The sequence below is a fragment of the Mixophyes fleayi genome, chromosome 2, assembly GCF_038048845.1.
Source record: "Mixophyes fleayi isolate aMixFle1 chromosome 2, aMixFle1.hap1, whole genome shotgun sequence".
Lineage (NCBI taxonomy): Eukaryota > Metazoa > Chordata > Amphibia > Anura > Limnodynastidae > Mixophyes > Mixophyes fleayi.
In genome coordinates this window covers 340,937,255-340,951,506 of record NC_134403.1, presented here as the reverse complement: position 1 = coordinate 340,951,506, position 14,252 = coordinate 340,937,255, and the positions used below count along the sequence as shown (strand labels likewise).

The 14,252-nt window shown below is 38.5% G+C and overlaps 1 protein-coding gene across 2 annotated transcripts in view; it reads left to right on the top strand.

Annotated features, from left to right (window-relative positions):
* Nucleotides 1-10,966, top strand: part of HTR1F (5-hydroxytryptamine receptor 1F) — a 170,782-nt gene extending 159,816 nt beyond the window's left edge. For both annotated transcript variants that reach the window (XM_075198210.1, XM_075198211.1), the window contains exon 3: nt 9,530-10,966. In XM_075198210.1, coding sequence (XP_075054311.1) covers nt 9,530-10,672 — 1,143 coding nt within the window. In that variant the 3' untranslated portion in view covers nt 10,673-10,966. The remainder of the gene's footprint in view (nt 1-9,529) is intronic.
* The last annotated feature ends 3,286 nt before the right edge of the window (nt 10,967-14,252 follow it).

The following is a 14,252-nucleotide window of genomic DNA, read 5'->3' as shown; positions in this document are numbered from 1 at the left end:
ACGGCTTGTCTGGGTCCTGGAATGTTGGGGGCCTTTTTTGGAAAAAAAATTGGTAAATTTAGAAATTTACAACCAGCCCCGGCATTAAATTAATAGCACCCATGATGAATAATTAGGCCTTCCTCCAGCCCCAACATTAAAATATTAGTATTCCCATTTAATAAATAAACCTATTTCCCTTCCTATATACAGCCCCAGCAATAAATTAATAGTATTTACATTTAATAAATATACCTATTTCCCGCAACCATCACTGTCATCAAATAATTCATAGTCACATTTAATAAAGAGACCTCATTCTCCCCAAACTCAACCCCACATTCAATAGCCCCCAAAACACCCCATCTGAAATTAATATTCCCCACTATTATATTGCCCCACCATTGCCCCGCAAACAAAATAGCACCCATTAATTAGCCACCATCTACCTCACACACACTACACTGCCAAAAGCTTCCTGTGCCATCACACACACATTACTGTGCCCCTTCATCATCACCACGTTGTGCCCCCTTATGAAAACACTGCACCCTCCATGCTGCTTTCCCCCCCCTTCATCACACTGTGCCATGCTGCTTTTGCCCCTCTTCAAACTCTGCCATGCTGCTCCCCCCCTTCATCACCCTGTGTCTTTTATCTCCCCCCCCTTTCTTCATCAGCCTGTGCCTTTTATCGCCCCCCCTTTCTTCATCACCCTGTACATTTATATCCCCCTTTCTTCATCACCCTGTGCCTTTTATCTTTCCCCCTTCTTCATCACCCTGTGCCTTTTATCCCCCCTTTCTTCATCACCCTGTGCTTTTTATCTCACCCCCACCTTTCTTCATCACTCTGTGCCTTCTACCCCCCCTTCTTCATCACCATGTGCCTTTTATCTCCCCCCTTTCTTCATCACCCTGTGCCTTTTATCTCTCCCACCCTCTTTATCACCCTGTGCCTTTTATCTCTTCTCCCTTTCTTCATTACCCTGTGCCCTTTATCTCTTCTCCCTTTCTTCATCACTCTGTGCCTTCTATCACTCCCCTTCTTCATCACCCTGTGCCTTTTATCTCCCCCTTTCTTCATCACCCTGTGCCTTTTATTCCCCCCCCCCCCACTTCTTCATCACCATGTGCCTCTCTGCATTCCTCCACTCTTTTACTTACCTTTGTATTGCCTTCTTTCATCTTTATTTTCTTTTCTTCTCTTTTCTCTCTTCTGTCTTCTTTCTTCTGTCTTCTGTGCACCACTCCTCACTGTGATGACATTACAGACAACATTCAGTGCAAATGGAGGAGGAAGGAGGTGCCGTGATCATGTGAGTATTTGTATACTCACATGATCGCAGCACTGGAGCCCCTGTACCTACCCCCCCTCCCCCTTGCGCAAAAAATAAATAAAACAAAACAAAAAAAAAACATCATTAAGCTCCGCCTCCACCAAGACCCAGGAGGATGCCAACTCTTCCAGGAGTCCGGGAAACTAGGAAAGTTTGAGCAAAGTATTTATCCTTGCTGCAAACTTTCCATATTCAGGGAAAAAGAGGAGAGCAGAGTCCTCTCCTGCACCCTGCACCATGCCCTGGATAACACATACTTAGAGCAGGCCCCTGATAAAGCCGAGTAGGGCATCCTGGAGGCTAGAGCTGCATCTCCAAGTGTCAAACGCATATTTTGCTTCGGGGCACAGGTGGAGGTGGAACTAGCAAGCTGTGGGCCCTGGTGCAGGGACACGGGCAGGAGGGAACCGTGGCCCACAACTCGCTAAATCTCTATTATCTCCATGGGCTGCACCAATAGTAGTTCCACCACTAGGCCCAGGGATATTGCCCCTGATCTGAGTGTTGTAAAACAGTTTTTGCACTATTCAACTCATGGATACACACACACACACACATTTAGATTCATACACATATGATAGAAGGTAGCACACAGGAATAGTTAAATTATGTCTACTTGTCTGCTGGTAAGTAGGTAAATTATATCTGCTGGTTTGGCCTTCAGTGCTTTCTTTTTCTATGTGGTTTAATAAAAAAATCAAAGTATATGAAAACAAAATCTTAGGTGCATAAACCATGTAAAGAAAACAAATTCAGGTCTTGACATTCTCCCTTTAATAGGAGCCCTTCTTAACAAAAAAAATGGTAAGAAACGTTGATCTACACAGGATCATTGTTCAGGCTACATAAAGAACTCACAGATGACTAATGAATAGTTTTTGTTTCTTTGAACATTTTTGATCTTTGATCATCCTGTCGTAAAATACAAATATGTATGTTTAATAAAATAATGTTACGTGCCAATATCCAGTATCATAGAGTGCTTTTTAGCAGGGTCAGTTTTCTTGTGCTAATCATTGCTTCATTAGATATTACAGCACAATAACAAGCTTGAAGAAAGCAAGTGAGCTGTAACAGAAACTGATTAATAGCTTGTGAAAGCTTCATCTATGAACCTTAGGGTTGTATGATCTTATCAGATAAATAAAATATGCATAAAATAGATGTGCAGTATGCTGCTTGAGTGGAGTCATTACAGAGGAAGGAATATAAAGCTTCTCGCTCTTCACAGTTATTAGTAGGTTGCTCGAACTCCCCATACACAAACGTGCCTAAACATTCTTAAGTCGTAAAGCAATGCAGGCATTGTCCAGAAAATCTAGACGTGCTCATCTTAAGCATACAAGGACTTGGGAAGGGTTTAAAATATAAAATGAATCTGTTACAGTGTAGTGTTTAATATTTACCCAGACCCCAAACATTTCCTTTACTTTATTATGCCAGGCACAGTTGGATGTATATACTAGACCCAGCACCGATGCTAGGGTTCACGGCGCCCTAGGCAAAACACACTAAAAAAAAAAAGTAGATTTTACTTACCATTTCTTTCTTTTCTCTAGCTGATCCGCGCCTTCTTCACACAGAGGCGGAGTGATGCATGCTGGAAGGGGAGGGGGGCGTCGGGAGAGAATTTTATTCACACTGTCTCAGTGACAGACAGTGTGATACTTCACTGATGCGCCGCGGACACTGAAAAACAGCGGTGGCACCCCGCCGCCGCTACAACCCTCTCCTGAGCCACTGACTAGATTAGAAAATCTAGTCAGCGGCGCCCTGCAGGTCCTGGCGCCCTAGGCAACTGCCTAAGGTTGCCTAATGGGAGCGCCGGGCCTGACTAGACCCCTAGTGCCCAACCAACAGCCTCCCTGACATATTATTGGGCTTTACTACAATTGTACATGATAACTCGGCATCACTGCTACTTCTGTGGCACTGATGAGTAGGTATAGTGATTAACAAATGTCCTAGTGGAGGTCGTCGGTACTGGTGGTTCATTGTCATTGCAGGTACAATTTTCATAATATATATCCTTGTTATTATTTTTTTTATTTCCTATTTCTTATTACAATATTAAAAAAACAACAACAATGTGATGCTTTTGGCGCAAAGGGACGTATGGCTCATTTTAGTAGATTCTCCAACACCGTTGTCAGGGATAGCCACCTCTAGACACTCCCTGGTTTAATATCTGATCATATATTCACACAGTCAAACAATATATCACCACTATTTTGTCAGGAAACCTCTCCTAACCACCTTTACCAGTCACCAACTGCACTCTGCTCACTCGTGACTTGGGAGTCTTTACTGTATGGGGTTACACACGATTCCTACACTCAATCTCCCTCTCAATGATCGCACAGGGTATAGATTTGTCAAATTGCCCCCAAACAACGCTCACACAACCACACCCACTTTGGTTTTGGCACCACCTATTGAATAAGGGCAATAGGATCCTATGTACTGCCTCACACTGGCAAACAATGAGCACTCCTTGTTACAAACAGATTAGCAAGGCACACACCAGCAATCAAAAGGGTTAACACTTAATCCCTCAAGGCTTGGTATACAAATGTATTCACAATCGCCCCCAAACAACGCTCACACAACCCCACACCCATTTTGGTCTTGCCACCACCTATTGAATAAGAGCAATAGGACCCTAATATACTGCCTCACACTGGCACATAATGAGAACTCCTTCTTAAAAACAGATTAGCAAGGCACACACCAGCAATCAAGAGGGTTAACACTTAACCTTCAAGGCTCTATGACACAAATGTACATGCAGGCACCCACTAGGCTTCGTTTACAAATGTATTCACAATTCACACCTCAGCATTTCAAGGGTTAGTATGGTCAAGCAATCTTCTTCATAAAAGGCTGTGAATTCGTTTAGAGCAATGACAGCACTTATTAACTTTTCAATTTAATCTTAAGGTTATAAAAACAATTTTAAAAAGTTGACATAACATAACTGAAGCAAAACATGTAAAATAAATGGATAAAATTCAGAGTATAATTTACAGACAAGTGGTATAGTCTGTGCCAAGGTAAATTGGCTTGGAAGATGGATAGCTTATCAATGATGATTGATTTCCCAAAAGACTGACAATTTCTTGTAACTGGACTCAGCTTTTTAAAGACACTTTTACATCTTTCCCCATCTCCAGGGGGTTGCAATCTCCAGAGGAAGCCTGTGACACTGTTTACAACCACAATTTTGCATCTTCCCTTTTTTAATACTCAATTCTAATATGTGATCTAACTTTCCTGTGGAATGTCACACAGACCCAATTTTATTATTATTAAATGAAATATAAATTTACAAATTTATAGATACCAAACAGTATAGGTCCAGTGTATCAGCTGAGTTAATACTGATTTCCTCACCATCTCTGCCTGACAGACAGTTTTATTTGACATAGGGGCTGCTGTTCATTCTGCTATTTATGAATATGGAGTGGATCACTAATTGTATTGACTGTATTTGTCTATATAAGATACTGCAAGCCATCATCCTTGTGTAAGACCACAAGCTGGGAACGGCTCCCTTAAGTCTCTTTAGGTGCCAGAAACCACTCCTTATGCCAGGATATAGTTCAGCCAATTTGGTCTTTGAAGCTGTCGATCTCCCTAAAGGTGACAAATGTTATCTAGTAACACAAGGGTGTGCAGAGCCACCAAATAAACACAAGCCATTGGAGAGCAGGGTTCTGCTTTGTAGTCATTTGCATTTAACTTACAGAGAAAAACAAATTATAAATGGCTTCATTTGATACACATATTTACAATGCAGTTTTGATTAGGCTTTGTTCCACTATTAGGTTATTTGTTAATCCTTATAACTGTAATTCCCCTATGTTCACTACAACCGAGTTAGATATATGTTATTGTTCTGTTAAGCCTATGAGCAAAATTTGGGAGTTAGGAAGATGTGTCTGCCACCTCTTTAATGGCTCCCTGTCAAAATTTTGATCTATTCCGAACCAGACCACACCATCAGATTTTTGCATTGTGAGAGGATTAGCACACCTCAATCAGTTTTACAAGAGAGCTCTGGAAATAAAGGGATTATGAAGATGAGAATGCAAACAATGACATCTCTTCTTAATTGTGAGCTTTACAAGAAGACTTAGGGGTATATTTACTAAACTGCGGGTTTGAAAAAGTGGAGATGTTGCCTATAACAACCACTCAGATTCTAGCTGTCATTTTGTAGAATGCACTAAATAAATTATAACTAGTATCTGATTGGTTGCTATAGGCAACATCTCCAGTTTTTCAAACCCGCAGTTTAGTAAATATACCCCTTAGCCTCAACATCATAGAAGCTAAAGAGCTACTACAAGGATAGTTTGATACATGTATGCCTTAATATCTGTGTCAATTAATGGATTTTCCCACTTCATGTTCAGGCCAATCTTTGTGTTTTGGTAATGTGCCCATTGCACAGAAAATAAAAGTTTTACTTCTTAGAAAACAAAGGTGAATTTTATAATGTTTTTTTTTATTGTAGCTGATAGAATTTCCTTTTGGTAAAATAGAATAGACATGACACATGAAAACATGACTCATCACAAATAATGATATGAATGGATTGATGGCCCCCACATCATTACAATGCAACCATAACTTGATATCATATATCAGGGGCAGAGAGTGCTAGATCTGATATAAAATAAGCCTAAAACTATTGGAAAAACAAATTGTGAATGTAGCTTATTAGCAGTTTTTTTTATGCAAACTCTTTTATATTAGGTTTAGTGGCCCCTCCCCTCTTTCAACTCAAATGAACTCATTATTATTTATGAATGCCTCTCAGGCTGAATGTTTTATATATTTTACATATTATAAACAGTGTAGTATTAAACATTACAGATGCCAATAAATAGTCACATCATGTGACATGTAAATTGTGCTTGAACTATAAAAAAGCTATGAAGCTATGATAGTTAAGATGATCATACACTGTGATCTAGGGATGGTAAGGGATTTGTCTCTTATCTTAATTCTATAATACATTGCTATTGTCAAGTTGTCAACAGAGCCCAGCTGTAAAATCCAGAATTGCAATTCGCTCGACTGATGTAGGATAAGAGGAGAAACGGTTATGTAAAATCAGGGCATGAGCAGAAATCTAATATATTAAATGTGCTTGAAAAGATTATGAAGAAACAAAGACATTTTTGTGACAAAAAGGTTAAAAGTGGAGAATGAAACAGAAAATGATTTATATTTAGAGATTAGCATTGAAAGAGAATGAAGACAGTGAGTGGGGTAGTATACACTCTAGCTATGTAGTGTATTGAACATATTACTGACTATGAAGAGGATTCAGTAGACCCAGGGGCAGGGGAGGGTTGGCAAATTTTAGCAACACTCAACTCAGCAGCCTATTAGGAATATTTTAAAGAACAAAAATGCAGGCGGCCCAGTGATCCAGCCCAAGGTAGCGCACTTTGGGACCTGCCCAGGGTGCAGATGTCCTCCTGCCCCCCCGACCCAGCCTGCCCCTGCCCAGGGCCTGAAACTCCTTTTGGCAGTCATCAGTAGAATTGCCCCTTTCTCCAAATGAAGGCAGACATTTTGCAGGCGAAACCAATATACTTAAGAACGCACCCTATGAATTAGCTAGTGTCATCGCTGAGGCATGAGGCACTTCATGAGGCACTTCTTCATAGTGAGTGCCTTGTTCTGCAGACATTTCACTAATTATTAGTGAATTGAATGGCTTCATTCATTCAAATTCAAATCGGTTCATGGCACAAAATTCTGCATCCACTCTGTATGTGACAGCTGCATATGTTATGGACTTTTCAAAACATTACCACTTTATTACATATAAAATAATTTGCTTTTGATCCATCACAGTCAAATGAGAGAAAAAAAGGAAGCACTCAACACAAAATAATGCATCTGCTAGCGTGTGTCTGCTGCTAAATGATTATAGCAGGGAATCCTGGCGCCTTCTCTTTTACCCCAGCCAATCAGGTGGCCAGTGCAGAAAACTGTTTGATGGACTGGTGACAAAGGCGACTCCCTGCTTTCATCGGTTTGTGGCGGCCAAGCTGTTTTGGAAAACCTTTTTTGACTTTTCACCAGATTTGAGATTAAGTAAAGAAGGATTTAACCCACTAAAGTATGTGCAGCTGAATAGTCCCCTTAATATAGTTTAATATAGTTTTTCTTAAAAGGTGTTGAGTATTATTTGAATACAGGCATACAATGTCAATTAAATGGCAGTTTAATAGCAGGTAGAGAGATAGAGAGACACAAGTATAATGAATTGTAGTCTATGAAAGGCTGCAATAAAATACAAGCATTTCTGTCACGATTGGCAACCCTAGTATTCTAACTTCCCTCACTAGTAGAAGCAAGTGATTCCAGAAATTAAAATAGTCACATAGCCACATCAATTTCCCTTATTGTCTATGACCTACACATACAGTCCTTCAGTAAAAAAAGATTGCTGGAAATCACAAAACCTATTTTTTTTATAAAAAAGAGACAGAATTATATGATCACACACATGCTGGACCACACTTACAGTCATGTACACTTTGCTTCTATTTATAAGTCCAGGCCTCCCATCACTTAGGGACCCATTATATGATTTTGTTCCCAAACCTGGGAACTATTGTCTTTATTGGATCGTCATTGTTGTTAACCTTTGCATTGACTCTAACCATTGTCCCTTGCCACATGCCCTGACTATGTATGTATGTATTTATTTGGATGCATGATTTGTGTATGACCTGGCCTATCTCACCTCTAATGCCCTTTCGTTGATCCGCTAATTATAGTTATATTGGTCTGCGACTATAGTTACATGTACAAGTCCTGGGGGCAACTGAGTAACCAGGGAACACATTAAGTTATATGGGTCTGCTAAAGTTGAAGACCATGACTGTCGTAATTGTGTTCACAAGACACTGCAGGTCTCTGCACTATATGGAAATATCAATTGGAGGAGCTCTGAATTTATGACTATTCTGTTATAACGATACATATAGTGTTGTTCATAATTTATCATTTATTCCTATGAGCATTTCTCTATGCATTACTCTCCATGAATCTACTGCCGTATTTATTACTGACCATCTGTTTTACTGCTATATGTTTAGATCCCAGATTATTTATATCTAAATATGGTTGATGCAACTTAATTGATATATTTTAATTCTTTTTTTAGCTTAATTTATGTTTGTAAAGTGTGATATTATGAATGGCAAAAGTATTAAATTGTATCGAATTTTACAATCTGGCTCCAACGCTCTCCTGGTTATATTCTTTTGTGTTGTCGTTATTGGGTACAGATCCCAAATTTTTGGTGAGCTGCGATTCAGAGTAGCACTGTTTTTTATTGGTCTCTAGCACCCATTTCCATTTATATCTCTAATATAAAATGTGCCTGAACAGTAAGTTGAAGTTATGTGCAGCATCAGAGAAGGAAGCAGTGAGGAGAAATGAATGTTTCGCGAAAATCAAGACTTTCACCTTTTACTAACTTCAGAAAAAAACACTAATTTATTTCAAATAAAACATTGTGAAAGGACACACACAAGGGAATGGTGTGTTTTGTGTTACTGGAAAATATATCAGCAATGTTATAATGTGATAGAGCCAGTTACTTTAACAGCAGATTACCTTGACGGAGGAGGGATTCAAAGTAAGGAAAGAGATTTTGTTAATAAAAGCTGTTGTTTGGTTGTCTCTAAAGTTTTCCATATATATTTTACTGAATCAAAGCTTCCGAATAACAACACGACATACAGCTATCAATGAAGGAAAAATAAATCTAGGTATGAGGGGCATCTGAACAACTATGCAGAATAACTTTAGAAACTTTGAGTTCTAACATGCACAAATGATTGTCGACAGCCCAATTTAAATAACTAATTGTACATATTTACAACCTTCCCATTGAAACAAAGTGGCTGTTTAAGTTTCAGAATGTCAGGTCTTTATCCTTATTCCATTTAATAACTCAAACAAAGGTTCCACAGTGATCAGTTTAAATGATAAAGTGAAGATCTGCTGTAGATATGATGAACAGCTGTACAGTCAACTTGATTGTGGTTCTCTTACACATTTCTTACTCTTCAAATAAACTAAGTGTCAATCATCATAAACATTATTTTCAATTTCTGAGCTATATTTTATTAAATAATTATATCATTAAACATTTACCTTTTTCTCTTTCTCTAGCGATCAACTAACGATCAACTCCCCACTGTGAACTTCATGTTTAGAGAGAATATGGATATACTAAACATAACGGAATACAATTGTACTTCAGAAGAACCATCGAAAGGGATTACAAGCAGAATTCTTATATCACTTACTCTGTCGATCTTGACGTTGATGACAACTGCAATAAACTCTTTGGTAATTGCTGCAATAATCGTGACGCGGAAGCTCCATCACCCTGCCAACTACTTGATATGTTCTCTGGCAGTGACAGATTTTCTGGTCGCTGTGTTGGTGATGCCTTTCAGCATTATGTACATCATGAAAGAAACTTGGATTATGGGCCAAGCGGTCTGTGACATCTGGCTAAGTGTAGACATTACATGTTGCACATGTTCGATACTGCATCTCTCAGCGATTGCACTGGATCGTTATAGAGCTATTACCGATGCTGTGGAGTATGCCAGAAAACGAACGCCCCAGCATGCTGCCTTCATGATTGCCATAGTGTGGATAATTTCTATATTCATATCTATGCCACCATTGTTTTGGCGCCACCAGACACACAATCGTGATGATGAATGCATCATTAAACATGACCATATTATTTTTACTATTTATTCCACGTTTGGAGCTTTTTATATCCCATTGGCATTAATACTTATTCTTTATTATAAAATTTATAAAGCTGCAAAATCATTGTATCACAAAAGGAATATGAGTCGATGTGAAAAAGAGCAAAACGGTCAGGTCCTTCTAGAAGCTTGTGCGAAAAGCTCCACCTTGTGTATACCAGAAAAGTCTTTCTCAGACCACTCAACGGATTTTGATAGAATTCATATTACAATTAGGAACCCAAGAGCCGATATAAAGCATGAAAAAGCTTTGCGAAAGCAAAAAATATCCAGTAGTAGGGAACGCAAAGCAGCCACAACTTTAGGCTTGATTTTGGGGGCGTTTGTTATATGTTGGCTTCCATTCTTTGTTAAAGAAGTGATTGTAAATGTTTGCGATGCATGTTATATCTCTGACGATATGTCCAACTTCCTCACGTGGCTTGGATACCTCAATTCTTTAATTAACCCACTTATTTATACCATCTTCAATGAAGACTTTAAGAAAGCATTCCAGAAACTAATGCACTGCAGACACTACCTATGAAAGATTACTTGAAATGTTTGTTTGTTTTTACAATTAATAAAATCTGTGCTAAACCTGTATTATACTACAGAAAGAGTTCACTGAGCAGACCCATATGTAACCCTATTTTGTAAAGTTGAGGCTATGTTGATCAAAGAATTATACATTTTTACTATGCTGCTGTGTATCCATTTTTTAACTCAATTATTTAATTGTACTTGACATAGGAGGGCAGAATATTGGAAATAAGGAAATAAAATTATAGTTGTAGCCTACAGTTTATGCACACTTTGTTGTCTTAGTGAATGGAAAATACTTTAGCTGCATTATTTGTATTAATTACGGTATAATCAGTGGTGGAAGTGGAGGTGTATGCGGTGGTACGCCATACCGCCACTTCTCTTACTGCCTTCAATGTAAAACTATTACATTCCATTCACTTACACTCCCATTTTATTTTTCATACCACCACTTCGAAATTTCCACTTCAATCACTTGGTATAATCAAAAACAACATATGTTAGCAAATAAGACAAAGTGCAAAATTATCCTATGTGCTGGTACATTTTGGATATTTAATTATCTATATCCCCAGCTGCCAAGTAAACAATGTGCCTGAAAATTATTCAGAAATTGTTTAACACAGGAGTGTGGGGCCTAGAGTGCTTATAACGTATAATGTGCGGTACAATTTTCAATTCCTCTGCAGCCCATATCACATACATGCTATATATAGGGCCAGTGTAATTCAGTGTGTCTCTGCTATATTAAATTTAATTTGCAAGTACCATATATAGAGAGATTTATTGAATCCCTGCGCTCTATAATTTATTAGCTACATACAGTCTCAGCAGAATTCAGCGTGTCAGTGCTTCAAGCAACTTTAAGTTCCACATATATAAATATATACATTTTTCCTCTGTTGCTCCTAAAGGATAAAGGCTATATATTTCATTTTGGCCATTTGGATGACTGTATGCGGCGGTTTTGAAAACCCCAGCATAGTAAATCTGCTGGTTTGTATGTTAATCATTGTTAAAATCGGGATGGCGATTTGTAAAGTGGTGGTTTTGAAAAATGTCAATTCTGGCCGTTTTAATGGCGGTTTGGGCTTTAGTAAATCTGGCGTTTTGAAAGCCGTCGGAAAAATAGCCAAAAATCTGAAGTTTGACCAAACTGCCCTTTAGTAAATCTAGTGTAGAGTGAAAATTATCACTTTTTATTGATGTGCCGTCAGCATATGAGATAGGCAAAGTTTATACAAAGAGAGTTTTGTATCAGAACAGTCAATCTCATAGAGGCCCCAGTAACACACTTTTCTATTTATTTTGTTTCCCAAACCCAGTCCTCAAGGACCCCTAACAGTGCATGTTTTCCATATCTCTCTGCTGGAGCACAGGTGTAATCTTTACTGACTGACACATTTTGAGAGATCCACAGGTGGTGTAATTATTTAACTTATCACCTAGAAAACCTGCACTGTTAGGGCTCCCTGAGGACTGGGTTTGGGAAATACCGTGCTATATCTTCATGATGAGACATGAAATAAAAATCGACCAGATGCATTTATATTTCACTTAATATTTTCTAAGGAAATTTTAGAGATATATTGTGTCGCCCACATTCAGACAACTTTGTTTTTGACTTGTGCATTCCCTCTTGTAGCTTTTACTAATTACATTGCTTTATCGTTCAGGCTGCATCTGTATATTTTCCGAAGGCTTTCAATCATATAGATAGAATTGTTTATTTTTGTTGCCCTTGAATACAACACAGAGCTGTTCATGGATACAACAGTATCCAGCACATAGAGCTGAGCTAATCCATGTTGTATCCAAAGTGAAAATAAACAAATGTCGATTATATAAAGGTTTTGGCTAAAGAGGCAGAAGAGGGACAACTCAGTAAATACAAAGCAATTTTCTTACTAAAGATAGCAGGAGTTAATGCAATAATCAGTAATAATTCATAAAAATACAGTGACTCTAAAACATTCCATAACTAGCATAACAATGTTTTTGCCTTTGGGTGATCTTTAAGTTTTAATACAGTAGTAGAATGTACAAATAATAATAAGAATGAGCAAACTGAATAATTCTAATAGTTTGTATAAAATGTTATACAGTATATATTAATGTTCTCATATACACATGTGTTATTTGAAAGTTTTTAACCATGGTCTCAAAGCCGATTAAATGTGCTGTGACAAAGAGGGTTTAATGCCATACTTCTCCTGCTAAGGACAGGTGAAATCCCGAAGAGTCTGCAGGTACAAGCTGCTGACAGTGTTAAATTTCTCACTCATGCTTTCATACAGTACACAGACACATAGGTGCACCACATGGGTGCAGTTAGTTTGTTATTATCTTAACTGATTCATTAGTGGTTGGGAAGAGAGTAAAATACTGTTTTTAGTTGTGGGCAGGGCGACTGAAGCCAGTCAGTTGGCCGGTGACTAGACAGAAGATCTATATGTGACATAACTTACCAGTAATTGTTGTTGCTCTTACATATATGGGCAGCACGGTGGCATAGTGGCTAGCACTTCTGCCTTACAGCACTGGGGTCATGAATTTAATTCCCAACCATGGCCTTATCTGTAAGGAGTTTGTATATTCTCCCCGTGTTTGCGTGAGTCTCCTCCGGGTGCTCCGGATTCCTCTCACACTCCAATACTGGTAGGTTAATTGGCTGCTAACAAATTGACCCTAGTCTGTGTGTGTGACTGTGTGTATGTTAGGGAATTTAGACTGTAAGCCCCAATGGGGCAGGGACTGATGTGAGTGAGTTCTCTGAACAGTGCTGCGGAATTAGTGGAGCTATATAAATAAATGGTGATGATGACGATGATGATCTATTGTGAAGTAGACCATGGTTCATTCTTCCATTTTATAACTAGACAAAAGATGTAGGTTTAGACAGAGATGTTGAATGGCTAGATGTGTCATTGTATGCTGAACAAACTGCTGTCCTTACCATCCTGACAATAAAATTGGACACTTGATTCAGCTATCCTGGAGTGGAGTGTGGTGTCAATACCAACCTCATCACAGTGCTTTAATGTCGATGGTCCCCAAAAATACTGTCCACACAACTTGCTGACAAGCATTTACTTTGTGTTCACTTTTATGTGGTCTGCAGAGCTCAGAAGGGTTAATGTTTGGCAATACACAATAGAGTTCTATAGGGATGCTCATTTAAGCACATAGTACATAATAATGTATAGGAGCTTTGAGATGCGAAGATTAATGTGCTTCTAACGTTCTGTTACAGTGAATACAATGGCTTCAATTTTATCCAACATTTTGCAATGCACATATGTATAAACCTAATACACTAAAATGGTCTTTGGAAATGTGTCAAGTACATATTGCTTGTTGTTCTGTACTGATGTGTCCAGCATGCTGCAGCTGAGAACAAGGGTGGCATGTAGACTTGGGAATAGTGATATCTATATGAAGTATCAGACTTGGATGAATGATGTCATTCTTTTCCACCTGATGTGTTCGTTTCACAAAAAAATATTTAAATTATTTCCATCTCACCATCCACCTTGCTTTCCCAAAGAATAAGTAAATGGCTTTGTCTGACAATGGCTCAG